The following is a 26,370-nucleotide window of genomic DNA, read 5'->3' as shown; positions in this document are numbered from 1 at the left end:
CATTTGTTTACACTGATTGAAAATGTCCAGTAAGTTGATTTCCATTCCGCCACCAGTGTAATTCAGCCTAAACCTCTCTCTTATTTTGTCCTACTGGTTTTATGTACCAACATCATAAAATAGTCTACAAGAGCTTGTTTGCTCTCAGGAAATTATTTCATTTATAAAGTTGCTTTTTTTTAATTGAAAGCATGTTTGAAAATTGAAATACATATACATACAGGGATATTGAAAAGAAGTAGCGCACACGGTATTACATAATAAAAGCACACACATTTTAATGAATGAAAAGGGTGGAGTTTTCAGTAAACATTTTGTCGGTGGCACTACTTACATTCAGATTTACTGCAATGATCAATTATAACCATCGAATCCCAGAGACGCACAAAAAAACAACAGAAGCACATTTGATAGTTAGCGAACATTTAAGAGCTCTTGCAGCAATTAAAAAAAAAAATCAATACAACAGAGACACTGCATTGTTCACAATACATGTTCAGGAGTATAGCTTAGGAAAATAGAGGGTTTATGAAGGGATCTGTTTGAGATCTCAAAGTCTTGACGGGAAAATGACCGGAGAGCGACATGGAAAGCATGGAAAGTGCATTGGAACCATGCAACATACCTTCATGGGTTAACAGTTCACCTCCACCTAACAGCCGTGCTGTTCAGTGAAGAAGAAGAAGAAGAAGAAGAAGAAGCGCTATAAGAAGACAAGGCTTGAATGGGGTTATAAAAAAATGAGTGCTTTAGCATCCACAGCAGCAGAAAAATACAGGATGAAGTTTGTCGCCATTCACAAAAAAAAGAAATGACTTTACTTTTAGATAGCAGAGTGAACATTAGACACATTAATTTACTCCTAAAAGATACCACTTCACTAAAGAGTACAACTCTTTAAATATCTATCAAAAAAGTCTATGATGTTGGCAACGATGCTTGGGTGATCCTGACAAAGCAAGCAATTAGTGAGGAGTAACCCGATATATGCATTCTGTGTAGGCTTTCTTTTTGTGAAATTAAAGTCATAAACACCAGTTAAAATATATTTATAAAAAATACAAATTATAACAAAGAACGATGGAGGTACAATCTTTTCTGCTTGTAGTTGTGTTTAGGCCTCTCAACTTTCTGGCTCGGGAAACCGGAATGTGTTAGGCAGCCCTTTCTAGCTTTAACAATCATATCATAAATACAGATTTTAAAGAAAGTTTTGGATTTTTTAAAAACTTTTATGTTCATTTGAAGAAAAAGAAAGAAAAAGGAAATTTTGTTATTTAAAATCTGTAACATTATTCTGCCACTTCTAGATCAGGAAGCCTTTAGATAAAAAATAAATAAAATAAAAAAAGCACACAGTATTAGATGTAATATACACATGGAAGACAACATATACAATATTAAAGTTTCCTCTAAATCAATACTGGCTCTGATTAAAATGAGGCCACTGGGTTTTGAATTTATTGATTTATTTAAATTTTGTCCAATTACAAACTAGTTTTTAGCTTGCTATGAATAGAGTTAAAATAAAAAAAAAAAATCATACCAATGAAGTCCGCCAAATGTCATTCTGCCTTTTTTCCGATAGTAACTTCCGAAAAACACAGACTAACTCTTTAACATATAAAAATACTATACCAAAAAAATGAAATACAAATATATATTAGAATCTGTTAGGCATTTCTGTATAAAGAGAGGGCTAAATGAGTTAGGATACATCAGGAAACCAAAACGTCAAAGAAAGCAATGCAAAAAAAGCATTGAAATTAGGACACAAAAATGAGTAATAACGATGTTTAAATATCAAATTGCAAGTCTTTTGAACATGCAAAAAATTTGCACAAGTAATACTGCAGGCATTTGAGAGGAGAACATAAGATTCCTCCTGCTCACATTGAAGGAGAGGGAAGGGGAAACGCAATGCATGCTGGGTGAATGGTGCCACAGGACGCTGTCGGCTGGTGTGTATCGTGTGCAATGCAGTAATACCACTCAGCTGTACAAATACAGCGTCGCAAGCGGAGACAAATATAATCTGAAAACGGAGGGAAGGGCTCTTTATTAAACACACCTACACGAATTCATTGATGCAAACTAAAAAGACAATGCATTTGGCTATACTGGGGTCTTAAGAATATTAACTACAGTCCTTGTGTCATGGTGGACACCACAATAAAAAAAACAACAACAACAACAACAACAAAAACACTTCAATATTCAGCAGTATCATCTGAATATGTACGCTCCATTTAAACTGTAACGCAAATGACAGTGCAAGAAACAAACTGACAAAAAAAAGACAAGAAAACTATCATCCACAGACAAGCGTGGATAAATAAAGAGCTGAAGGGCCCAAACCTTCACAGGATGTTCTGTAGAAGTTTCTGAAGGTTGCTCAACCCTGTCTGTAAGTTGATGTACAAGTTAATGGCACCAGAAGCTTGTGCTCTCAATACCGTTAATGGGAGGCTAAGCACAACAGGTAGCTAGCTTGTAAGTTAGGAGCACACACACACACACACACACATACGTCCTTTGTGGCATTTTCTAACACATTATCTCTTGTCCTGCCCTCACTGGATGATTTTTTGAGCTTCTCAAAGCTACTCGCTTATTAGCCCAACATGCCTGTAGCATCATATCATATCATATATCATATCATGTCATATATCTAATGCTGTACTTGCTTGGACATGGTCCAGTATGGTCGGTTAGTCAGTATACATTGTCTGTGATATAGATTATGTCTGTAGGTGTGTGTATAGATGTAGAGGTACTTTATAGAAAAGTTCAGTGTTATTGACAGTAGTGGGACTGTGTGTCATTGGTGTTACTGAGACACTCATTTACAAAGAGGACAGCCCCTGTGCTGCGTGTGCAGAAAAAAAAAAAGCCTTGTTTCTTCGTCCACTGCTTCTCTAGCGCTCTACCCAAGAAAGCCTGAACCTCTTTGCTTGTTGCTCTGAGGCTGCCTGAGGCCTAGCGAATGGATGGAAAGAAGCAATCAAATGGAAATGGAAATCGTGCGACACCTTATGACTTCTCAGCCACCGTTTTTTTTTTTTTTTGCTCATTTTTCTGACAACATTTCACAGATACAACATATTTTTTGTTTGTTTTTGTTTGTTTGTTTTGGCTCTGTCTTACGCCGTACACCCTTTGGGAGTTCACGGAGGGAGAAAAAAAGTCCTCTATTTTACAAATGTCGTTGTCCATAATATATAGTTTTATTATATATTTCTGTATACTCTCTGACTCGTGCCATCTCTCTCTGTCTTTCTCTCTCTCTCTATCTCGCGTTCTCTCTGCCTCCCTTCTCTGCACTACATGCAGCCCACACAGCCGCACTTGATGCTCTTCTCCACCTCTTCGCTGAACGAAGTGCCATCGCTGCACTCAAATGTGTATTTGCGGCGCTTGGTCCTCTGGCTGGCACAGCAGGCTCCTGGTTGGCATGCTCCACTGCATTCCACCCACGAGAGCATGCGTGTCGTCTGGCAGATTGCATAGCCACGCTGCACCTGGTAGAAGTCCCGCACTTGCTCACCACGGCACTCTGACTCTAAACACAAACAGATAGATATTTGAATAAGGAACAACGTCCATCTTAATCTTTATGATTAATATGATTTTCACTACCATCCGAAACTTATTTTGAAATGAGCTACTCTATTTTTACAGTTTCCTATATTACACATGATTACTTCATCCCTACTTAAAGAGACTGATGCAGCAGCGCTTTAGTCCTTTAGTCTATCTACTGTTCTCACCTTCTCATCTGCTGAAACAAATCAGCTTGCCATCACACTTGTCATCTTGTAAATTGCAGTCTACTTTGTGTCTAAGGTTCTCATGGGGCAGCCATGGCCTGAAGGTTAGAGAAGCAGCCTTAGGCCCAAAGGGTTGCTGGTTTGATTCCCGAGAACAGCAGGGAAAATGTAAGGGGAGTTGAGTGAATGAGCAGCACTTTCCCCTCCTTCTGTATCATGGCTGAAATGCCCTTGAGCACAACACCTATCCTTCAACTGCTCCCTGGGTGCTGTAGTAGAGCTGCCCAGTGCTCTGGCTATGTCCATGTGCGTGTTCACTGCTTCAGAAGGGTTAAATGCAGAGGAGGAATTTTGCTGTGCTTGTGTACACACGTGAAAAAGTCATCTTCTTTACTGTGCTTTCCTTTTATTTCTTGAAGGGAACCATTATTTTGGCCTCCTAACTCCCTAACTCATAGCCAACTATATCGTATCTAGTGTATGATTTAGGACACATCCACAGTGCCATAAAGTTTGGAATCATGTCATTATAGAATGTGGGCGGCATGGAGGTGTAGTGGTTAACATTGTCACCTCGCAGCAAAAAGGTTCTGGGTTTGAGCCCAGTGGCTGATGGGGGCCTTTCTGTGTGGAGTTTGCATGTCCTCCCCGTGTCTGTGTGGGTTTCCTCCACAGTCCAAAGACATGCAGTTAGGTTAACTGGCTACTTTAAATTGCCCATATGTGTGAATGTGTGTGTGAGTGCAAAGAAAGGAACTGGCCACCCTACTGCTACAATTCTATCCGAGTAACCCAAACATGGTTTGCCTCAAGCTCGGATAGGGTTCAGCAGTGACGACGATGACATTTTAGAATATCATGTATCTATGGTGACTAGTGGGAACAATGCATAGTAGCACACTACACTCTAATATGCACTATTCCCAGTTTTTGCAATATGCAACACAATAATATATGAAAAACAGTTTCAAAATTACTGGGTTTGGTATTCTTGATTCATGATTTTCCCAACATTCAGGCACTTGTTTCATTTCTCACCTTGATCGCACAATTCTCCAGTGTATCCATTCTCACAGTGGCAGTACGCATCACCCGAGTCTGAAATCTGGCAGCGGCCATGCTTGCACTGTAACCTTCTGCACGGGTTGAAGAGTTCTCCCTGCTGGTTACACAGAGCACCACGGTAACCTTCTTGGCATTCACAGCGGTAGGACTGCATGTCCAGCGGGATGCATTTTCCATGCACACACCTGCAGAGAGATGGAAAGATCTTCAGTAAGCAATAGTGACTTAATAAATATAAGCATGCAATTGTAATGCAAGAATGGTTGGTGCTTTAAGGTCCAACTGATATAACACTTGGCTGATAAAATGAGTGGATATTAATGTATCATGGAGTTATTGGCAAGGGCAGGAAACAGTACAGTACAGTGAAATTCTAGAGAATGCCAGCTTGTTAGAAAGCTCAAGTTAGAGTGCAGGGTCTTGGTATATGTCCCTAGAGCAGAAGGGGTTAAGGGCCCCCAGTGGCTTGGAGGTACTGGAGCTTGACCTTCTAATCACTAGCACAGAGCCTTAACCACTGAGCCATTAAGATAAGATAAGATAAGATAAGATAAGATAAGATAAGATAAGATAAGATAAGATAAGATAAGATAAGATAAGATAAGATAAGATAAAACTTTATTAATCCCGAAGGAAATTCTTGTGCCAAAAATGGCTCCATAACAATGCAGTATAAGTTAAAATACAACAATACAAGCTTAAAATAAACTGTACATAAAATAAGAACTGTACAAGAAATAAATGTCTAAAAACAGTGCCTAATAGAGCAACAACAGAATAACAATAGAAATAATGTAAGTTACATAAGGGGCTAAACTAAAAGCTCAGATGGAAATAGAAAATGCAAAAACCAGTGCCTAGATGGTTAGCATTCTAACAACAGAAATAAGGTAAGTTATGTAATAGACTAACCTAATGGTGAAAGTAAATATTGCACATGGTGTTGGGAAAAAAACATTATTTCACATGACAACTCAGTATATTGCACATGATATTGGTATTACTGTCTTGATTGATCAGCTGTCCAACTTACAGGAGGGGAGGAGTTATATAGTTTGATGGCCACTGGTAGGAAAGACCACTTGTGGCATTCTGTGTTACTCCTCGGTGGCCTCAGTCTCCCACTGAAGGTGCTCTGATGTGACTCCACTGTGTCATGCAGGGGGTGGGAGGGATTGTCAATAATACTGAGAAGTTTCCTCAGCATCCTCTTTTCTGATACCTCCACCAACAACTCCAGTTCCACTCCCAGGACAGACCCAGCTTTCCTGAGGAGCTTGTTGAGTCTGTTGGCATCAACTACCTTCACCCTGCTGCTCCAGCACACCACAGTGTAGAAAATGATGCTGGCCACCACAGAGTGATAAAATATCTGCAGCATGGTTCTGCAGACATTGAAAGACCTGACTCTCCTGAGGAAATACAGGTGGCTCTGACCTTTCTTGTATAGGACATCTGTGTTTCTTGTCCAGTCCAGTTTACTGTCTATATGGACGTCTAGGTACCTGTATTCCTCCAAACTGTCCATCTCCATTCCCTCGATGGTGACTGGGCTCAGACTGGTCCTTTGCTTCCTAAAGTCCACCACCAACTCCTTAGTCTTTGCAACGTTGAGTTGCAGGTGGTTCAGTCTGCACCACTCCCAAACCTGTCCACCACACTCCTATACTCAGCCTCCTGTCCCCTGCTGATACAGCCCACAATGGCAGAGTTGTCCAAAAACTTCTGCAGGTGGCAGGACTGTGAGCAGTGTCTGAAGTCAGAAGTATAGAATGTGAACAGGAAGGGAGACAGGACCGTCCTCTGAGGTACCACTGCACTGCTCACTATAAGGTCAGACATGTTGTTTTCCAGTCTCACATACTGTGGCCTTCCTGTGAGGTAGTTGGTGATCCAGATCACTAGAGGAGCATCCACCTGCATCTTCAGTAGCTTATCACCAAGCAGGGCAGGTCTTATTGTGTTAAAAGCACTGGAAAAAAAAAAAAACATGACTCTCACAATGCTGCCTGTCTCCTCTCAATGAGTATAAGCCCTGTGCAGCAGAAAGATGATGGTGTCTTCCACTCCAATATGGGGCTGGTAGGCAAACTGCAGGGGGTCCAGTGATGGTTCTACTACTGAACGGAGGTGCTTCAAGACCAGCCTCTTCAGTGACTTCATGATGTGAAATCAGAGCCACTGGTCTGTAGTTTTGGATGCGCTCGAATGTTTCTTCTTGGGCACAGGAACAAGGCACAATATTTTCCACAGGGCTGGGATGATCATCCTGCTCAGGCTTAAGTTGAATATGTGTTGAAAAACCCCACACAGCTAAGTAGCACATCTTTTCAGCACTCTGGGGCTGAGGCCATCAGGGCCTGCAGCCTTGCCTGGGTGGAGACAACTGCACTCCCTTCTCACCTCCTCTGCTGTGATGTTGATTGGAGAGCCATTCTGAAGTCCTGATGGAGGAGGAGTGATGGAGGGCTGAAGTGAATGGCCAGGAGCCAGGAGAGCCATTGAGGATGGATGGTAAAGTGGGGGTGCTGGGGAGGAGAGTTATAGGGGGGATGGAGTGTTGGGGTAAATGATGGGGGTGGGTGGGAGGTGAGAAATGTTGGGAGAAGGACGTGGGGGATGGAGGGCAGGCAGAGATGTTTGAGGTGAGGATGTCTGAAGGGGTGAGTCACAAGAGGAGCTGAGTGGGCAGAGGCCCCCCTCATCAAACCTATTAAAGAACAGGTTTAACTCATTGGCCTGATGCAGGTCTCTTTCCATCCTCTGGTCAGTCTTCCTTCCATGACCAGTGATAGTTTTCATACTCCACACCTCCTTCATGTTGTTTTGATGGAGTTTGCTCTCCAGCTTCCTTCTGTAATGCTCCTTGCCCTCTTTGATCTTTTCCCTCAGTTCAATCTGCATCTTCTTCATCTTCTCCTTGTCTCCACTCCTGAAGGCAGCCTTCTTCCTGTTCACTGATACCTTAATGTCCTTATTCACCCAAGGTTTATTATTGGGGAAACAGCGTACCATCTTGGTGGGGATAATACTGTCTGTGCAAAAATTAATATAGTCTGTTATGCAGTCTGCAAGTCCATCTATATCCTTCCCATGTGCATTACAGAGAATGTCCTAGTCAGTCGCCTCAAAACAGCCCTGTAAAATCATCTCAGTTTCCTGTGACCACATCCGGACAGTTCTAGTGATCACTGGTTGCCCATGGACTGCAGGAATATAAAGGGGCTTGAGATAGACCAGGTTGTGATCTGATCTTCCCAGGGGAGGGAGAGCTTCAAAGCTGTATGCTTCTTTAGCATTAGCATACAGCAGGTCCAGTGTTTTATTTTCTCTGGTCTTACACTCCACGGCGGCACGGTGGTGTAGTGGTTAGTGCTGTCGCCTCACAGCAAGAAGGTCCGGGTTCGAGCCCCGTGGCCGATGAGGGCCTTTCTGTGTGGAGTTTGTATGTTCTCTCCGTGTCCGTGTGGGTTTCCTCCGGGTGCTCCGTTTTCCCCCACAGTCCAAAGACATGCAGGTTAGGTTAACTGGTGACTCTAAATTGACCGTGAATGTGAGTGTGAATGGTTGTGTGTGTCTATGTGTCAGCCCTGTGATGACCTGGCAACTTGTCCAGGGTGTACCCTGCCTTTAGCCCATAGTCAGCTGGGATAGGCTCCAGCTTGCCTGCGACCCTGTAGAACAGGATAAAGCGGCTAGAGATAACGAGGCTTACACTCCACAAACTGTTTGAAAGCGGGCAGGGATATTATCAGGGTTACATGGTTAAAATCTCCTGAGAGCGCTATGAAGGCACTAGGGTGTAGGGTCTGAAGGCTCACGGTCATGTTGTTGATGATGTCAACAGCCTGCAATGTATCAGCTGCGAGAGGAATGTAAACAACAAGAATAATGGCCTGGGAATACTTCCTGGGCAAGTAATATGGACGGAGACTTACTGCTAACAGTTCAATGTCCACGCTGCACACACAATCTTTCACTGTAATGTGTTCAGGGTTGCACCACTTGTTCACATAGATGGTGACTCCCCCTCCTTTCTTCTTGCCACTTTGGCTGCAACTCCTGTCCGCCCATACCAACTGAAAGCCAGCTAAACTCATGATAGAGTTCGGTATGTTCTCATGTAGCCATGTCGCAGTGAAGCACATAACAGAGCTCTCACAAAACACATTCTCGCTCTTTGTGAGGGATGTTAACTCATCCATTTTATTCACCAGTGATCTTATGTGCCCCATAATGATAGATGGAAGATATGGTCGGTATCTCCTCTTCCTTAGCCATTGTCTTCTCCTGGATCTGCAGCCACAGTATTTCTTCCCCAGCTCCTTGGGGATTTCAGGTCTCTCACCAGCCATGCCACTTTTTCGGAGGCTCATCAGCTGATCCCTGGTGTAAACAATGGAGCCCTGGTGCGTCCCCACCAGGATGGGGATCCGACATGGTAAAAGTATTCCACAAGTGATGAAAATGAAAAAGAATGTGCGAAACCACATCATACCACTAAGACCAAAAATGTAGTTACAGCTATAAGTTATAAAATACTTAAACCCATGGCCATAGCCAGCTATGAGGCCACGGAGGTCCGGACCTTGGTCATTTTTAAGAGCTGAAAATACATTTGTACGCTAAATATTCAACTGGATAAAAAAAAAGAATAACATTAAAACGTCTACGTAAAAAGTGCATTGTTAATTATATTAAACATTGATTCTGTCTTCTGTGTCTGTTTCGTGCGTGTGGCTCTGAGACCAAGAACACAAAAACGAATGAGCGCATGACTTGGGGGAGGAACGCAGTGCAGCAGACATGTTTTCTTCATGGTAACCATCAGTGCACTTTCATGAAGCTGTTAAATTTACATTTTTGAAGCAGCGCAGTTGTAGCCTGCCTTGTTTGTGATTTTAAAAATAAATCATTCGATAAGCCAAAGCAATAGAGTGGAAAGTTTAAACTTATGTTTGCCTTGGATAACTTTGCCTAAAACATGGTGGTGTATACTGATTTTTTGCCCATAATTTTTTTTGTGTAGGTGTAACGGACGCCAGATTGTTAATGTATCTTAGTTACATAGGCTACATGGTTAGGGTATCTTTTGTCCTCATTGCTTGGGCCAGATCAAACCATTAAACAAGCTTAAATTATTCTTACTCTTGTCACATACATGATTTTTTTTTCAAAACTGATGATATTCAGTTCAAACACCATTAAAAGTAATTCCAGGAATAGATCTCGTGTGACATGTAATTCACCCCTCTCATTTAAATATGTCGAAAATTTTTTGGCGCGCGCTTTGTGTGCATCACGGACCTCGGTCATTTTAAAATGCTGGCTACGGCCCTGCTTAAACCTAAAGAAAAATGAGAAAAAAAATCCACACTAGATGATAAAGAGCAACTCTGGCAGGCTGCTGCCTGGGACAGCACCAAAAATCAAAGATGGTATTATTCAATTTTACTTGTATAGCACTTTTAGCAATAGACATGGTCCAAAAACAGATTTATAGAAATCTGGACGTAGATTTAGATCCCTAATGATCAAGCCAGTGTAAGTGTCAAGTGTCAAGGACAATCTCCCTGAGACAACATGAGGAAGAAACCTGTACACTATGAAGTAATACTACAACACTAAGTGTGTTGAAAGCATGTTCAGTTGAAGTGTATTGTGGAGGAGTCCTGTAATAAGCACAGGGCAGGCTTTATGATTAGTTTTTAGGTACAAGTCTACAGTATTCAGGTGAGATCATCTTCCAACACAAGGGTTAGTCTTGGACAAAACCTTGTTTTTGGGAAGTGTAAATCTTCTACCACAACCTTTGAAGTGTTAGAATTCTACTATGATACTACTACCTTAAGCCTCACTCACAACCCACCGTAAGTGTTTTGGACACGCACAGGTCACAGGGTTTGGTAGCTCGCAGCCGTGCCGCAGGGCCGTGGTGAACCCGGGGTAAAGTTTGGGGTAGGAGTCCGGGCAAAGTACTTGTCAAGTACAGGTTGCACACCTGACTTCCTCAAGGTGTGGGAAAATTGTGCCGTTAGCCCGTGGAAAGCGTACTGTATATCTGACGCACGCGATCAGTGTGTGTTCAGTGAGTGTGGAGTGTGTGAGACTTGCATTTTACCAGTTTCCTGCACTACAAGTCCGGGCCGCACTTGTGAAGCGTGTGTGATGCATGTGATTAGCATGTTACAATAACTCATAACTTGTGTGTGATGCAAGCCAGGAGTGGGTATAAAACCAGCGTGTCTGCAGCGTTCTGCATCTGTCTTTCAACTGAAGAACATTGGATATTTTGTGGGAAAATGTAAAAAATTTTCAGTTTAAAGTTTAGAAAATGGGACCCAAGAAGAAGCGAACAAAAGTGAAGTAACCCAGCCTGAAACAGCAGAGGGGGAGGAGGAGGAAGAATTTGATGATGATGGTAGCAGCACCGGCGAGCCCTGCACGGACAGGGAGAAGTATGCCTTCAAGCCGGCAGAAGGCACAGCACCCCGCCAGAGGGATTTTCACAGGTAAATACACATGCTTCAAACATTAATTTCAGTATGTATATGCTTATGTAATTAATATTATATATGCTGACTTTCATGTACACTATATTGCCAAAAGTATTTGCTCACCCATCCAAATTATCGGAATCAGGTGCTCCAATCACTTCCATGGCCACAGGTGTATAAAATCAAGCACCTAGGCATGCAGACTGTTTTTACAGTTTGGAGCTGGCCCCTTCCTCTTCCAACATGGCTGTGCACCAGTGCACAAAGCAAGGTCCATAAAGACATGGATGACAGAGTCTGGTGTGGATGAACTTGACTGGCCTGCACAGAGTCCTGACCTCAACCCGATAGAACACCTTTGGGATGAATTAGAGCGGAGACTGAGAGCCAGGCCTTCTCGTCCAACATCAGTGTGTGACCTCACAAATGCGCTTCTGGAAGAATGGTCAAAAATTCCCATAAACACACTCCTAAACCTTGTGGACAGCCTTCCCAGAAGAGTTGAAGCTGTTCTAGCTGCAAAGGGTGGACCGACGTCTTATTGTACCCTATGGATTAGGAATGGGATGTCACTTAAGCTCATATGTGAGTCAAGGCAGGTGAGCAAATACTTTTGGCAATATAGTGTATGTTTCAGCTAACGACGCCCAGAAGTGAGGACATTGCAATCCCATTATCGCTGTCAGGCCATTGTGCCATGCTCAGTGATAAGGACAAGGACATCCCGGCACCCCGTCGCACCACTCAGCAGGAGTAGGAGCAGGTCAGCAGCTCTGAGTCAAAGTGTGTTTCAGTGCTCAAACTGCTGGGCTATTTAGTTGGGATTTTTTACAGTGTAATAAAATGCGTTATTCCCTTATACTCATGTTTTATTATTTGACGTTTGCATGGTAAATTAAACATATACTCAAATAAAAACAGCAAATGAGGTGGTCTTCTTCCTTTCTACAATGCCACATGCTACATGATCAGTTCCTTGGTTCCTCCCCAATATATATACCCAGAGTCTTGCCCCTCGTGTCGCGTGCAGGTCGCGTGCGCTGCGTGCACACCACGCATAGGGGTAGAAAGTGAGATGTACTTCTGTCTTGCGCGCCACACAAATAGCAAGTGTGGATACTTGTGTAGTATTTCTGAGGCACGTCACTCACACAATGACTGTGTGTCACTCATGCATCTTACGGTCATCGCAAAAAGCCCCTACTAGCCATGCTGCTGACTTGGTTCAGGCGTACAAAAGGAGTATGGGTCCCGTACGTATTGTATACGTTCTTGATTTGTTGCAAGACCCGTAGAATTTGCATGTGCAGGACCAAAAGTCTCTACGGGCAGGATCAAACACAATTACATGATTGCTAATACAGAAATCTGCAAAAGAGACAAAATGCAAAAGTGTTTTGAGAAGCGTACTTACTTGTTGCCCTGGCATGGGTTGGCAGTGGGCTGATCGCAGTGCTGGCCACTCCAGCCTGGCTGGCAATGGCAAACGGGGCCAAGAGCGGCGTCTGGTTGACAGATTCCATGCAGACAGTAAATCTTTCGACATGGCTCACAGCCAGGCACCACGCCAGGCTTCATCTGGGTCTTGGTGAAATCCTGCAGCTCGTTGTTGATGTACAGGTTCTGGATGCAGCCATGGAAACTGGAACCGTTCTGAATGTGCCATGCATGTGGCGCTATGGACGCGTGCACATCAACAGGCATGCCTGCCATTCAAAAAGGAAGGAACAGGGGAACATGAATAAGAGCTGGCTGGAGAGATAGCAGGGTGTGAAGATTACATGTTTAATAAATGAGAGATGGAGCGTGGCAAAGGAGGGAGGAATATTTTAAAGAGCCGTGTTCCACACCTGAACTTCCACGTATGAGATCCATGATAATAAGCACACAATTTATACAGCATATGACGTATATGACTTCATAATGTTAAAGTACATAACACTCTACAATATCTGTTAATTAAAAACTTTGAAGACACAAATGTATGTACAAATATACTATAACATGGGTTCTAGTGTATCATCTGACCTGTAAGTTATAGTGGTGCTCTGGAGCTCCATACTTAAGAGAATATGGTAAGGCATCAACCTAATTTTTGATGGGTTTTGCAACTGTATGATGTACATGTACCACCACAGGATACCCAGTCGTAAGTGCAAGGCAATGATCTCAAGCACTTGTCCACTGGACAGCAAAATTTGCATCTTTATTTATATAAGATAGATCCAGTGCTTATTATGCCTCCGCCACCGTAAGGTGCAGGAGGCACTATGTTTTCAGGTTGTCTGTGCATCCGTGTGTGCGTCCGTGCGTGCGTCCGTCCCGAAACCTTGTGAACACGATATCTCAAAGGCTAATGAAAGGAATTTCACCAAACTTTCACCATTTGTGCGCTTTGGGACAAACATGAACTGATTAGATTTTGAGATCAAAAGGTCTAAGGTCAAGGTCACTGTGAGGTCAAATGTCTGTCCGAAAACCTTGTGAACACAATATCTCCAAGGCGCATGAAAGGAATTTCACCAAACTTTCACTATTTGTGCATTTGGGGACAAAGATAAACTGATTAGCTTTTGAGATCAAAAGGTGTAAGGTCAAGGTCACTGTGAGGTCAAATGTCTGTCCGAAAACCTTGTAAACACAATATCTCCAAGGCTGATACAAGTAATTTCACCAGGTCAAGATTACTGTGAGGTCAAATGTCCATCCCCAGATGACAACTTAATAAGGCATGTAGTCTACCGGGCGGAGGCATCCCCATCGACGCTGTTGGCGTCGAGTTCTATCTAGTTTTTTATTTGCTTTTTAAAAAATAATGTGGGATAATTTACTAACATAATTTACAGAAAATATTTATGACAGTTTCATAGAAAACTAGTTAAAACAGTTTTATGAGTCCACTAGCTTGTTGGACAATTGACGGTTTCTGTCATGTAAGGGCAATAAACGGTTTTAAGTGCAGGAAGAGTTTTACTGAAAGCACGCTAGCAAATAGATCCAAAACATAGACAAAGGCAGAGTCGAAAAACAGGCAGTGGTTGAATGAGACACAGACAGGATTTCAGAGGTAATACAATACTCACAGTCCAAAAACACAAACAGGGTCAAAACCAGAAAAGCGATACAAAATACAAGGCTTTCACAAAGTCCGTGTGTTCCTGAGAGTCCTTATATGTATGCACTGTGATTGAGCTCTAAGCAGGAACAGGTGCATGGTAATTAGTCCTAATGGGGCTGCGCATGCACCCAAAAGCGCGTGGACGTGAAAGATGTAACCAGACAACTGTTTGACATATCAAGTTTGATACTGGATGGTAACTATATAATAATGATGTAAAGTGAAAGCGCTGGTTCACTGCTGTCCACCAGACACCCAGCAGAGTCACACCATAATAAATGTCATGGTGTTGTTTCTGGTGCATGGCATGGGGTGTCAAAGAAAGGAATAATTATGGATTCGTAACTGCGATGCGCATCACATTAGTGGTATCACTGTCACAGGACAATGCAGCAATGTACTGACACAAAAATACATGACACTACATAATTTGATGGTTCTTATGCCATAATATTATTATTCTATTCAGGTTGACTAATCAGGAGCTCTGCTTTTAGGCAGTACCTATATAGATGTATGTACACACACACACACACACACACACACACACACACACACACACACACACACATTCATACAATGTATAATGAATAATATAGTAGAGTGTTATGCATGTGAGGTTTTAAAAGAAGTTATATTTTGTAAACACTTTTCAAAATGTATATTGAATTTCATTTCCCTACAAAGCACCATAAGAACACTTTACAGACTTTATGTGAGTGAAGTCATATACTCGTGCTTTATAAAACAGTTATTGCTAAACTCTAACAACTTCTGATTATATGTCTGTAACATTTATAAAGGCGTATAGTATACCAGATGCCATAAGGTAATAAAGATGCTATATTAAAAAAAAAAAATTATTAGTGCTGTTTTCAGGCTTTAAAGGTAGACTGCCTTTCAAATTTTTCAAGTTTAGGTCATAAAAAGAATTTTCCCTGACACCCAATTATTTTTATTTAATGGACCGAAAGCTACTGAATTCGAATCACAGACTTCCAATTTTATTAGTTTATTTTTTTAAATAGAACAATTAATGAATTTAGGGCCAAGTGGCCCTAAATTCTCTGCTATGTTTTCTTGCTTCACTGTGACCCAATTTAAGATACTACGTCATGCATCACGTGGTGGGCTTTCCCCATTTGTGCAAGGCATTGTGGGATACAAATTTGAAACAAGAGGAAACAATGGAGGACGTGAGTGTGCGAATGAAATGTGAAAGACCAACTACAGTAACGGAAAGCAAGAAGAAAAGACGTTATGTTGCGAAGGAAAGGAAACGCAGGACCAAACTAATAAATATCGGTGGTCAGCGAGAATCTCGGTGTGATCAGCTGTTCATTTAGCGACAGAATGATGTAACTGTCAGTGCACGGTCAAGATAAACCTGTAGATGGCAGTAATGCAACACTGGATGCCAGCTGCCGTAAAATCCTAAAGATGAAGAAGACGACGACGACTAAGGTAAGCGTGAGCATGTGCACACGGACTTCCTTGGTCTGCTTCACTGTGCAAAGCAAGTGATTTCATGCACATTATTTGTTCGGGAATCTCCTCAAATTAAATAACTTTCCAGCCACAGAATGGCCTGGGATGTTTTTTTTAGATATTACAGAAATTAACATACTAGTGCATCTCAAAAAAATTAGAATATTGTGAAAAAGTTCAATATTTTCCATCAGTTATTTAAGAAAGCGAAAATGTTATATATTATAGACTCATTACACATAAACTAAAATGTTTCAAGCATTTTTCTATTTTAATTTTAATCAGTATGGCATACAGTACAAAAACATAAAAAAACCCATCTCAAAATATTAGAATATTTAATTTCGAGTTTGAGTAAAACAGTATGAACACAGTGTATCTCTCGGTCTAGTTCAGTACACACAACCACAATCATGGGGAAGACTGCTGACTTGACTGTTGTCCAGAAGATGATCACTGATGCCCTCCACAAGGTGGGTAAGCCACAAAAGGTCATTGCTGAAAAGGGTGGCTGGAAAAGGTGCACAAGCAACAGGGATGGCCGCAGTCTTGAGAGGATTGTCAAGAAAAGTTGATTCAAGAACTTGGGAGAGCTTCACAAGGAGTGGACTGAGGCTGGTGTCAGTGTATCAAGACCCATCACGAACAGACATCTTCAAGAAAGTGGATACAACTTTTGCATTCCTAATATCAAGCTACTCCTGAGCCAGAGACAATGTCAGAAGTGTCTTATCTGGGCTAAGGAGAGAAAGAAATGGACTGTTGCTCAGTGGTCCAAAGTCCTCTTTTCAGATGAAAGTACATTTTGCATTTAATTTGGAAATCATGGTTCTAGAGTCTGGAGGAAGAGTGGAGAGGCACAGAATCCAAGGTGTTTGAAGCCGAGTGTGAAATTTCCACAGTCTGTGATGATTTGGGGTACCATGTCATCTGCTGGTGTTGGTCCACTGTATTTTATCAAATCCAAAGTCAACACAGCCATCTACCAGGAGATTTTAGAGTGCTTCATGCTTCCATCTGCTGACGAGCTTTTTGGAGATGCTGATTTCCTTTTCCAGCAGGACTTGGCACCTACCCACAGTGCTAAAACTACTACCAAATGGTTTGTTGACCATGATATTACTGTGTTTGATTGGCCAGCCAACTTGCCTGACCTGAACCGAACCCCATAGAGAATCTATGGGGTATTGTCAAGAGGAAGATGAGAAACACCCGACCCAAAAATACAGATAAGCTGAAGGCCACTATCAAAGCAACCTGGGCTTCAATAACACCTCAGCAGTGCCACAGACTGATCACCATGCCACACCGCATTGATACAGTAATTCATGGTAAAGGAGCCCCAACCAAGTATTGAGTGTATAAATGAATATACTTTTCAGAAGTTGGACATTTCTGTATTGTAAATCCTTTTTTTTATTGATCTTAGGGAATATTCTAATAATTTGAGATACTGGATTTCTGATTTTCATGAGCTATAAGCCATAATCATCAAAATTAAAACAAAAAAGGCTTTACATATTTCACTTTACATGTAATGAATATAGAATATATGAAAGTTTACCTTTTTGAATTAAATTACGAAAAAAAGGAACTTTTTCATGGTATTCTAATTTTTTGAGATGCACTAGTATATTATAATGACCAAATTTCAGAGGGAACTAAATTTCACTGATTTTATGAACTCGAAAGGCTGTCTACTTTTAAGTAGAACTGTAAATACTTACAAACAGTTATAAAATATACTAAATGGTATACAACATTATAAATACTGGATCCATTGGAAATACTACCACAGTTTAACTGGTTTCATGATTTTGAGTCTGACGCCCAATAATTCAATTCAGATGGGAATCAATTTTGAAACAATGACACTATGCAAAGCACATAAGATTTTCTATGAAGTGAATTTGGGACATGTTCGTGTGATTTAAAGCCGGATTAAGTGATGTGGGACTCGGCTTCTTTATAATAGTACAAAGAGAAGGGAATGTGCAAAATCATTCCTGCAGAATAGGCAAGCAACAATAAACAGCAAAGCACAAAATATAAAAAAAGGCACACATATGAACACAAGCAGCTACCCTTGAGATCTAAGATCGATTTTCCTTGAACACCCCCCCCAACACACACACACACACACACACACACACACACACATACATGCGCGTGCGCACACAGTTTCAGTATTTTGACTGTAATGTTATGATCTCAAGAGTAGTCATGAGAGTGATAAATGGTTCCAAGCACAACAATGAAAAACAAACTCTCTCTCTCTCACACACACACACACACACACACCATGTGCACGTCACTTTTTTCGTTCGTTCTTTTTTCCTTTTTTTTGGAAAATGTAGACTGTATCTGATAAGGACTTAAAATCTGGACTGAACAACTGTTATCTAGTGAAGTGGTTAAGATTGTGCATCTAAGGATGCCAGACCAGTTAAAAGGGTACTTTTTTTAAAAGGGAAGTGGGCCGTAGCAAACACAGTCTAGGGAAATGGTAAGAGGGGGTGTTTAGGGTAGGGATGATTAACAGTAGTGTTAATTGCGAGTGCCTGCAGTGGAGCGAGGTATCTGCGCTGGGCCCCTACCCCCCACGTATAGCGGAGTGTCTCCATTGAGGGGCCTCACTATTCCTACGCTGCCCATGGTGGTGGGCACGCCCCCGTCAATCGATAGGTTCACCATCTGGTCAAAGGTCACCAATTCCACCGTGTGGAACTGACCATCGTTAATGGTCTCCGTGCTAAAGAAGGAAAGCAAAGGAGAGAAGGAGAGAACACAGAAGAAGCATTAGAGCCTAGATATTTTTGGCTTTTCAAGTTACATAAGACAGCTTGACTCATAAGACTGATTCAGTCAATGTTTTTTTTTTTCTTTTCCCTTTTTAGGAATCACTTGCTGAATGAATCAGAATCTAAGAATGAAATACATTTTATATCAGCTATATTATGGCTTTTAAAAGAGAAGATTTCACTGAATAATAATTAGACCTTTGAAAGGAGATATGAAGTATGGTATATGGGATGTATTATTATTTTTATACATATATACAGAGTGACAGATTAAAGGAAAACAACAGCAGTAATCAGTTATAAGTTAAAATCATCACTGAACAGCTTGTCTTGTACAAAGACAGAAAAATATGGCAAAAATCAAATATTACATATCACATCTTTGGGCTCATCTTCTGACATACCTGTAAATGGCATGGCCGGGTTGACTGCCAGGGTCGTAGCTGACCTTGACGTGACCTTGGAAGAGTTCCACAGCGATGTGATCATTGTCACCATTATACAAGAGGATGCCATTGTCCTCTGCAGTGGACACCTTAAGAAGACCCAAACCGCTTTAGGATATAAGGAAGCACATTTCGCTTCAATTTTATATTCAGTATTTAAAATGAGTACTTAACCGTCTGGGGTCGAGAGCTTCGCTGGCGAAGCTCGACAGGTTTAGAATGAGTAGGTCATATAGATAAATATCTTCGCGAGTTTTTCATCATACAAGCATGATAAACATATTGACAGAAACTTTATACTTTACCCCTTCCGATGTGCCCACTGCCAAATAATATTATAGTTTTTAAATTACCTAAATTAGATGAAACGTAAAACTTGTCATCTTCCTCAGTCACACCGGAGTCAGAGCACTGAGTGTACACTTACACATTCATAAAAGACTATTCACATGGTAACGGCATGATAATCACTTTCACTCTTTCGGTTTCAATTGGTTTCTCTTTCGCGGTGGGAACATCTACCATGAACAGGATAAAATCTGTCAGACATAGTTTAGGCTATTTGGAGGTAAAACTTGTTGCGAGATGGCACATGGATTTTATGCACTTCGGATGATTCAGGACAGCGATTCAATTCAATCTTGAGAACTGCAACACTGATGATGAGTGGTGTTTTTTTTTTTTTACTTTGACTCGATCTAGGCGGCACGGTGGTGTAGTGGTTAGCGCTGTTGCCTTACAGCAAGAAGGTTCTGGGTTCGAGCCCCGTGGCCGGTGAGGGCCTTTCTGTGCGGAGTTTGCATGTTGTCCGTGTGGGTTTCCTCCGGGTGCTCTGTTTTCCTCCACAGTCCAAAGACATGCAGGCTAGGTTAACTGGTGACTCTAAATTGACCGTGAGTGTGAATGGTTGTCTGTGTCTATGTATCAGCCCTGTGATGACCTGGCGACTTGTCCAGGGTGTACCCCGCCTTTCGCCCGTAGTCAGCTGGGATAGGCTCCAGCTTGCCTGCGACCCTGTAGAAGGATAAATCAGCTAGAGATGATGAGATGAGATGAGACTCGATCTAGCCGAAATCAGCTCGAGCAAGTGTAAATATTTCTTCTATTTATTATCAGCAGATTGGTCGATATGCGTGTGCTGTAGTGTATACACAGCAAAATGACTGAGCAGTTTTCCCAGAGATAAAAGTATTTTCCTCAAAAATAGTTAATTTTACTCTATTTTGAGTTTCGAGAGTAAAATTTGGAGTTGGAGTGGGAGCAAAATTAGAGTAATTGTGTAACAGAGTTGGTTGTGGCTCTGAACTGAGTAAAATAGTACAAGAGTTAATTTCAAGACACACTTAAAGTCAAATACCAAAATAAAGTGAAGTACCAGATAAATGAAGCTGTTCTAAAAAGCAGTTTTAGAACTGTGTTGGAATGTGTGAAAAACAAAACAAAACATGACCTTACTCCTTGTGACTTGACCTGATGGGATTAAGAGTTGGCAGTGGGAGAGGTTTTCACTCTTCTCATTGAATGGAATGGAATTTTTTACTCTTCTCATTGAATACCCCTCCCACTGCTAACCCTTTATCCCAAAACAATTTTTTGATGGCCAGTTAATTGTCCAAATCAATGGAGCAGATTTAAGTTTTTGTGCTTGATAAATTCCTAAGACTGAACAGAATCAAATCAACTGACCAAAATGGTTCGTCACAATGGGTAAGGTCATGTTTTTTCACACATTCCAACACAGTTCTAAAACTGCTATTTACATCTTTACTTATCTGGTATTTTTTAAATGTACAATCATGACATACATACTCCATAGATATTATTTTAGCTGAATTTGTGCTGAAGACAAAAAAGTCATATGACTTTGAAAATACTGCTTAGATTTGTTGAAATTGACAACAAAATCAGAGCATGCCAAAATCATTAGAGTGCCAGAAAATACCCTCAGAACCCAGAGGGTTAACTCACATTTAGTAGTTGAAACAATTTAATTTTTAAACTGAAAAAAAGTGTCCGAAGCAATAGCAGCATATAGTGAAATACAGTGTTGCTTTTACAATGGTAAGGACTCGTGGAATCCATACAATGCAATAAAGTTATCAGACCAGCTCTACCTGCAAGGTGATGTTGGCCTGAGGCCAGTTCTTCAAGTCGCTCAGCAGTAGATATGAGTCCCGGTCCACAAAATTGACACTGACCAGCTTCTCACAGCGTGGGCCACCGAAGCCGGGCAGACACTGGCACAGTGCCCGGCCTGCTCGCTCCACACACGGTGCATCATTTTGGCAGTCAGCCAGCTGGCAGGGGGAAAGTGGTGCAGGTGGCACCTCGCACAGCTGCCCACTAAAAATTGGAGATTTTATTACTGTGTATCTGTTACAAATTCAAAATTCCCAAATCAATATGGTATAGAATATTCCTGACATTATAACCAATCAAACCATTTGAAGGGATTGAGCAGTGAGGACATTTGTTTCAGAAAGAGTATGTGTACAAGTGTTTTTTTTTTGTGTATTTATTGACACTGGTACTGACATGAGTATTAATATGAGTGTTAAGTATTCAAGTTTAACTTCACCCCCAGCTTTGAAACTAACACCACCTACTTCATAATTTTCAAAAATGCTAAAATGTCAGCAAGTGTTTTTTTTTTGTGTGTGTGTGTGCGCAGTGTGAGCCGTATTTGAAAACGAGCACAGTTTCCCAGACTCCCACAGACTTATTTTTAAATAAAAATGCCATGACGTAGAGAAGTATCAGTTGACTCTACATCAGCATCGGCCTTACAAGGTTCAGGATGAGTTTAACCAGTAGATGGTGCTTTGAGCCATTTTCAACCTATAAAATTCAGATTTTTATAAAATAGCAATTTTGTCAATGTTAACACCAGTACTGATGTGTTTCATCACATAATGCCATCATATAATTTTGTTTACAGCTCAAAAACACATTAAAGTGTGCAGTACCTCAAATTAATCAAGGACATTATGGAAAATATGTTATTTAGCTGTATTTCCCATTTTAAGTTGCAGGCCTATAAAGAACATGTGCATCTTCATGCATTTACACCAATAGACCTTTTCTTTATATTATTAGCTAGTTGATTTTAATTTTAACATTAACTTGGTAGTGAACTTGGATTAAATAAGTTGCAGTGGTGATAAGTGTTTTTTTTACATGCTTCTTTATAGCTGAAAGTAAAGTACATTTTATTGTCTTGCTTACTACTAATGACAGATCGAGGCTGAACATGAAGAAGAATATAATATATTATCCATCCATCCATCCATCCATCCATCCATCCATCTGTCCATCCATTATCTGTAGCTGCTTATCCTGTTCCACAGGGTCGCAGGCAAGCTGGAGCCTATCCCAGCTAACTATGGGTGAGAGGCGGGGTACACCCTGGACAAGTCGCCAGATCATCACAGGGCTGACACAGAGACAAACAACCATTCACACTCACATTCACACCTATGGTCAATTTAGAGCCACCAATTAACCTAACTTGCATGTCTTTGGACTCTGGGGGAAACCGCAGCACCCAGAGGAAACCCATGCGGACACAGGGAGAACATGCAAACTCCACACAGAAAGGCCCTCGTCGGTCACTGGGCTCGAACCCAGACCTTCTTGCTGTGAGGTGACAGTGCTAACCACTACACCACCATGCCGCCCATAATATATTATCATTAGTCAAATTATTTTTATGCCACTACACTACACCACCATGCCGCCCATAATATATTATCATTAGTCAAATTATTTTTATGCCATTTTGATTGGCTGAGTAAGCTGTAAATAACTGCTGACAAATAATGGTCTGTTCATGCGCAGGTACAGTACTTTGCACTTTTGTCAACATAGCTCAATTTCTTTGTTATCGTTTGTCTCATCGCATGAACTTTATAATCATACATCCATCCATTATCTGCAACTGCTTATCCTGTACAGGGTTGCGGGCAAGCTGGAGCCTATCCCAACTGACTATGGGTGAGATGCAGGGTACACCCTGGACCCAGGTCATTGCAGGGCTGACACATAGTGACAAACAAGCATTCACACTCACATTCACACCTACGGTCAATTTAGAGCCACCAGTTAGCCTAACCTGCATGTCTTTGGACTGTGGGGGAAACCGGAGCACCCAGAGGAAGCCCATGCGGACACGGGGAGAACATGCAAACTCCACACAGAAAGGCCCTCACCGGCCGCTGGGCTCGAACCCAGGACCTTCTTACTGTGAGGCGACAGTGCTACAATTTTATAATCAATATTTAAAAAAAAAATATTTCAATGATAAAAATTATTGAACTTGGTTTTCATAAAATATCGTGATTTGTTAGGGCCGGGATATACTTGATGCTATGCGACTCATACACTTGTGGATCCTGTTGCTATGCAAGCCGTGGACTGACTATACTTGCGTGCATACTTTATGTAAATCTGGAGGATTCCAACAGGTGGCAGTGTGAGAAATCATCATGGTGAGAAAACAACTACTGGTTTCATGATGTTGTGAGTGGAGGGAAGAAAGATGCTGAAGATAAAGAATTTCTTGCATTCTGATGCTGTTATGAGGATGCAAACAAAGATGGCAACAGTGACACGGAAGATGGTATGTGAGGCCTTTAAATGCATCATAGCATTATGACGGATGTGAGAAATAGATGAAGAAAAGCACCATGAATACTTTCATATGTCAGAATTTAATTTTGAATCATTCATCAAGTATCGAAGCACACATATTGACCTTGTTGATGAGTAAACAATGATGCTGAAGTCATGTACCAAAACATGAACGCACTGCCACCCCAATTTTTGCTGGCACTGTAACTTGTGCACACATCGTGTTAATTTCTGGCGACATACTCAGAGGACGCGTCAAAAGAGCGCTGGGAATGCATGGTAGCCATGGAGCATGTATGGAAGCATTCTGAGCGTCAAGTATATTAGTGTCTCGCAGAGGTGGACAGTAACAAAGTACCTTTACTTGAGTACTGTACGTAAGTACACTTTTTGAGTATCTGTACTTTACTTGAGTATTTTTTTTTTGGCAATGTACGATATGACTTTAACTTCACTACATTTGAAAGGCAAATATCGTACTTTTCACTCCACTACATTTCTGTCAAGGTCCTCGTTACTCATTACTATGAAGCAGCTTTGAAAGTGGATGGTTTTTTCTTTTCTAAAACATGATGGTGTTTTTTTTTTTGCAGGTGACACTGAGACAGTCTATCAGTAATCACTAGGGTCACGTCACATCCATAGAGTGGATAAAATCAAGTTCAATTATTTCTCAGCAGCATTATTTGAACACGATCAGTTAATGGCAGAATGGAAGGAGGAGGTTCTTCTGGGGAATGCACATGCCTTTGGCTTTACCTAGAACCCATGTTTCAGTTTTCTGAAAGGATTAAAGATTAATTTCATTTTAAATGTTTGCTTTGTTTGCCTAAAACAAACCACATCACGGCCTATAAAAACTTGCCATCCAACCTGCAGAAGCATATTGAGGTATATAAACATTTTATTCCAAGAGAAAACCTGCAATGAAGTTGTCTGTGCTTTTAGAGCTAGCGATAACGTTGCAATAGTTATGCAGTCTGGGTAGTCAAATGACTTTCTATGGATTTGCCCACCAAGTTGCCATAGCCTTGTCCACAGCTAACATTTACACATACCATATTTTCCGGACTATAAGTCGCACTTTTTTTCATAGTTTGGCCAGGGGTGCGACTTGTACTCTGGAGCGACTTATATGTGAAATTATTAACACATTATTTTATAATTTCACATGTTCGTTATTTTCACACTGACAACCGCAAGAGGGCGCTCTAGGCTTGTGTACCTGTACCTGCTACTTCTTTACCACTGAAAATTTTAAATTTCAACATTACCGGTAACTTATAAAGACAACTGAGAAGGGCTGAAAAAAAAAATGCCATCAAAAAGAAAATCATATTCTGCAGATTACAAGCTGCAAGTAGTGAAATATGCAGCCAAAAACAGGAATCGAGCAGCAGAAAGAAAGTTTGGAGTGAGCAAGAAACTTGTGAGGGACTGGCGAAAAGCGGAGGTTACTCTTACTGCAATGAAGAAAACAAAAAAAGCTAATCGTGGGCTAAAAGCTAGATGGCCACAGCTAGAGGAACGAGTTTGCACATGGGTGCTTGAACAACGTGCTGCGGGGAGAGGCTTGTCAACAGTGCAGTTGCGTCTCCACGCCCAGGTAGTTGCCAAAGAGATGAATATAAATGACTTTGCGGGAGGACCTTCTTGGTGTTACCGCTTCATGCAACGCAACCGCCTCTCTATCAGAGCAAGGACAACGATGTCCCAAAAACTGCCAGCAGACTTCCAAGCCAAGGTTGATAGTTTCCGTGAGTTCGTTGAAAAGCATGTAACTGAGCACAATGTGACACCGGATCATATTATTAACATGGACGAGGTCCCCCTCACGTTTGACATTCCCATGGGCCGAAGTGTCGCAGAGAAAGGGCTAAAGAGTGTGAATATAGTAACAACTGGTCATGAGAAATCACACTTCACAGTGGTGCTGGCATGTTGTGGAGATGGATCAAAATTGCCACCAATGGTCATTTTCAAACGAAAAACCATGCCAAAAATCCAATCCCCCTCAGTTGCCATCGCCGTGAATGAGAAAGGGTGGATGGATCAAGAAATGATGAACTTATGGATTACGAAGTGCTACACTAAGTGTCCGGATGGCTTCTTTAGAACACGCAAAGCCCTGCTTGTGATGGACAGCATGCGAGCGCACATCACGCCACAGTTCAAAGATAAATTAAAAGTTTTCAACTCCATACCTGCCATCATCCCTGGAGGCTTAACCAAAATACTCCAGCCACTCGACATCTCCGTGAACCGGAGCTTTAAGGCAGTCTTGCGTAACCTGTGGGAGCAGTGGATGATGGATGGAGAGCACAGCTTCATGGCAACCAGGAGAATGCGCCACGCAACTTTCCTGGAAGTCATTGGATGGATTGACAAAGCATGGGCTTCAGTGACAACCGAAACCATCCTGTCAGGATTCAGAAAGGCCGGAATAATTGGAACTGCAACTGACGACGAGTCTGACGAAAGCGACGCGGAAGAGGAAGTGGCACTTCGTCTACCTCTGGAGTTGGCGGATTTGTTTAGAATTGACACCGAGGATGA

The 26,370-nt window shown here is 41.6% G+C and overlaps 1 protein-coding gene across 2 annotated transcripts in view; it reads right to left on the bottom strand.

Annotated features, from left to right (window-relative positions):
* Positions 1 to 253: 253 nt before the first annotated feature.
* The window catches only part of slit1a (slit homolog 1a (Drosophila)), a 206,844-nt gene continuing 180,727 nt past the window's right edge, over positions 254 to 26,370 (bottom strand). Inside the window, exons 32-37 of one of the 2 annotated variants that reach the window (XM_060916914.1) lie at positions 21,300 to 21,528; positions 19,144 to 19,274; positions 18,500 to 18,690; positions 12,747 to 13,038; positions 4,809 to 5,020; positions 254 to 3,562 (exon numbers count right to left, since the gene is read on the bottom strand). In XM_060916914.1, coding sequence (XP_060772897.1) covers positions 3,324 to 3,562; positions 4,809 to 5,020; positions 12,747 to 13,038; positions 18,500 to 18,690; positions 19,144 to 19,274; positions 21,300 to 21,528 — 1,294 coding nt within the window. In that variant the 3' untranslated portion in view covers positions 254 to 3,323. The remainder of the gene's footprint in view (positions 3,563 to 4,808; positions 5,021 to 12,746; positions 13,039 to 18,499; positions 18,691 to 19,143; positions 19,275 to 21,299; positions 21,529 to 26,370) is intronic. The other variant, XM_060916915.1, reaches the window with a different exon arrangement.

This window comes from Neoarius graeffei, chromosome 3, assembly GCF_027579695.1.
Source record: "Neoarius graeffei isolate fNeoGra1 chromosome 3, fNeoGra1.pri, whole genome shotgun sequence".
Classification (NCBI taxonomy): Eukaryota; Metazoa; Chordata; class Actinopteri; order Siluriformes; family Ariidae; genus Neoarius; species Neoarius graeffei.
Note: the sequence above shows the minus strand (reverse complement) of the source record. Positions and strands in the feature narration are given on the sequence as shown.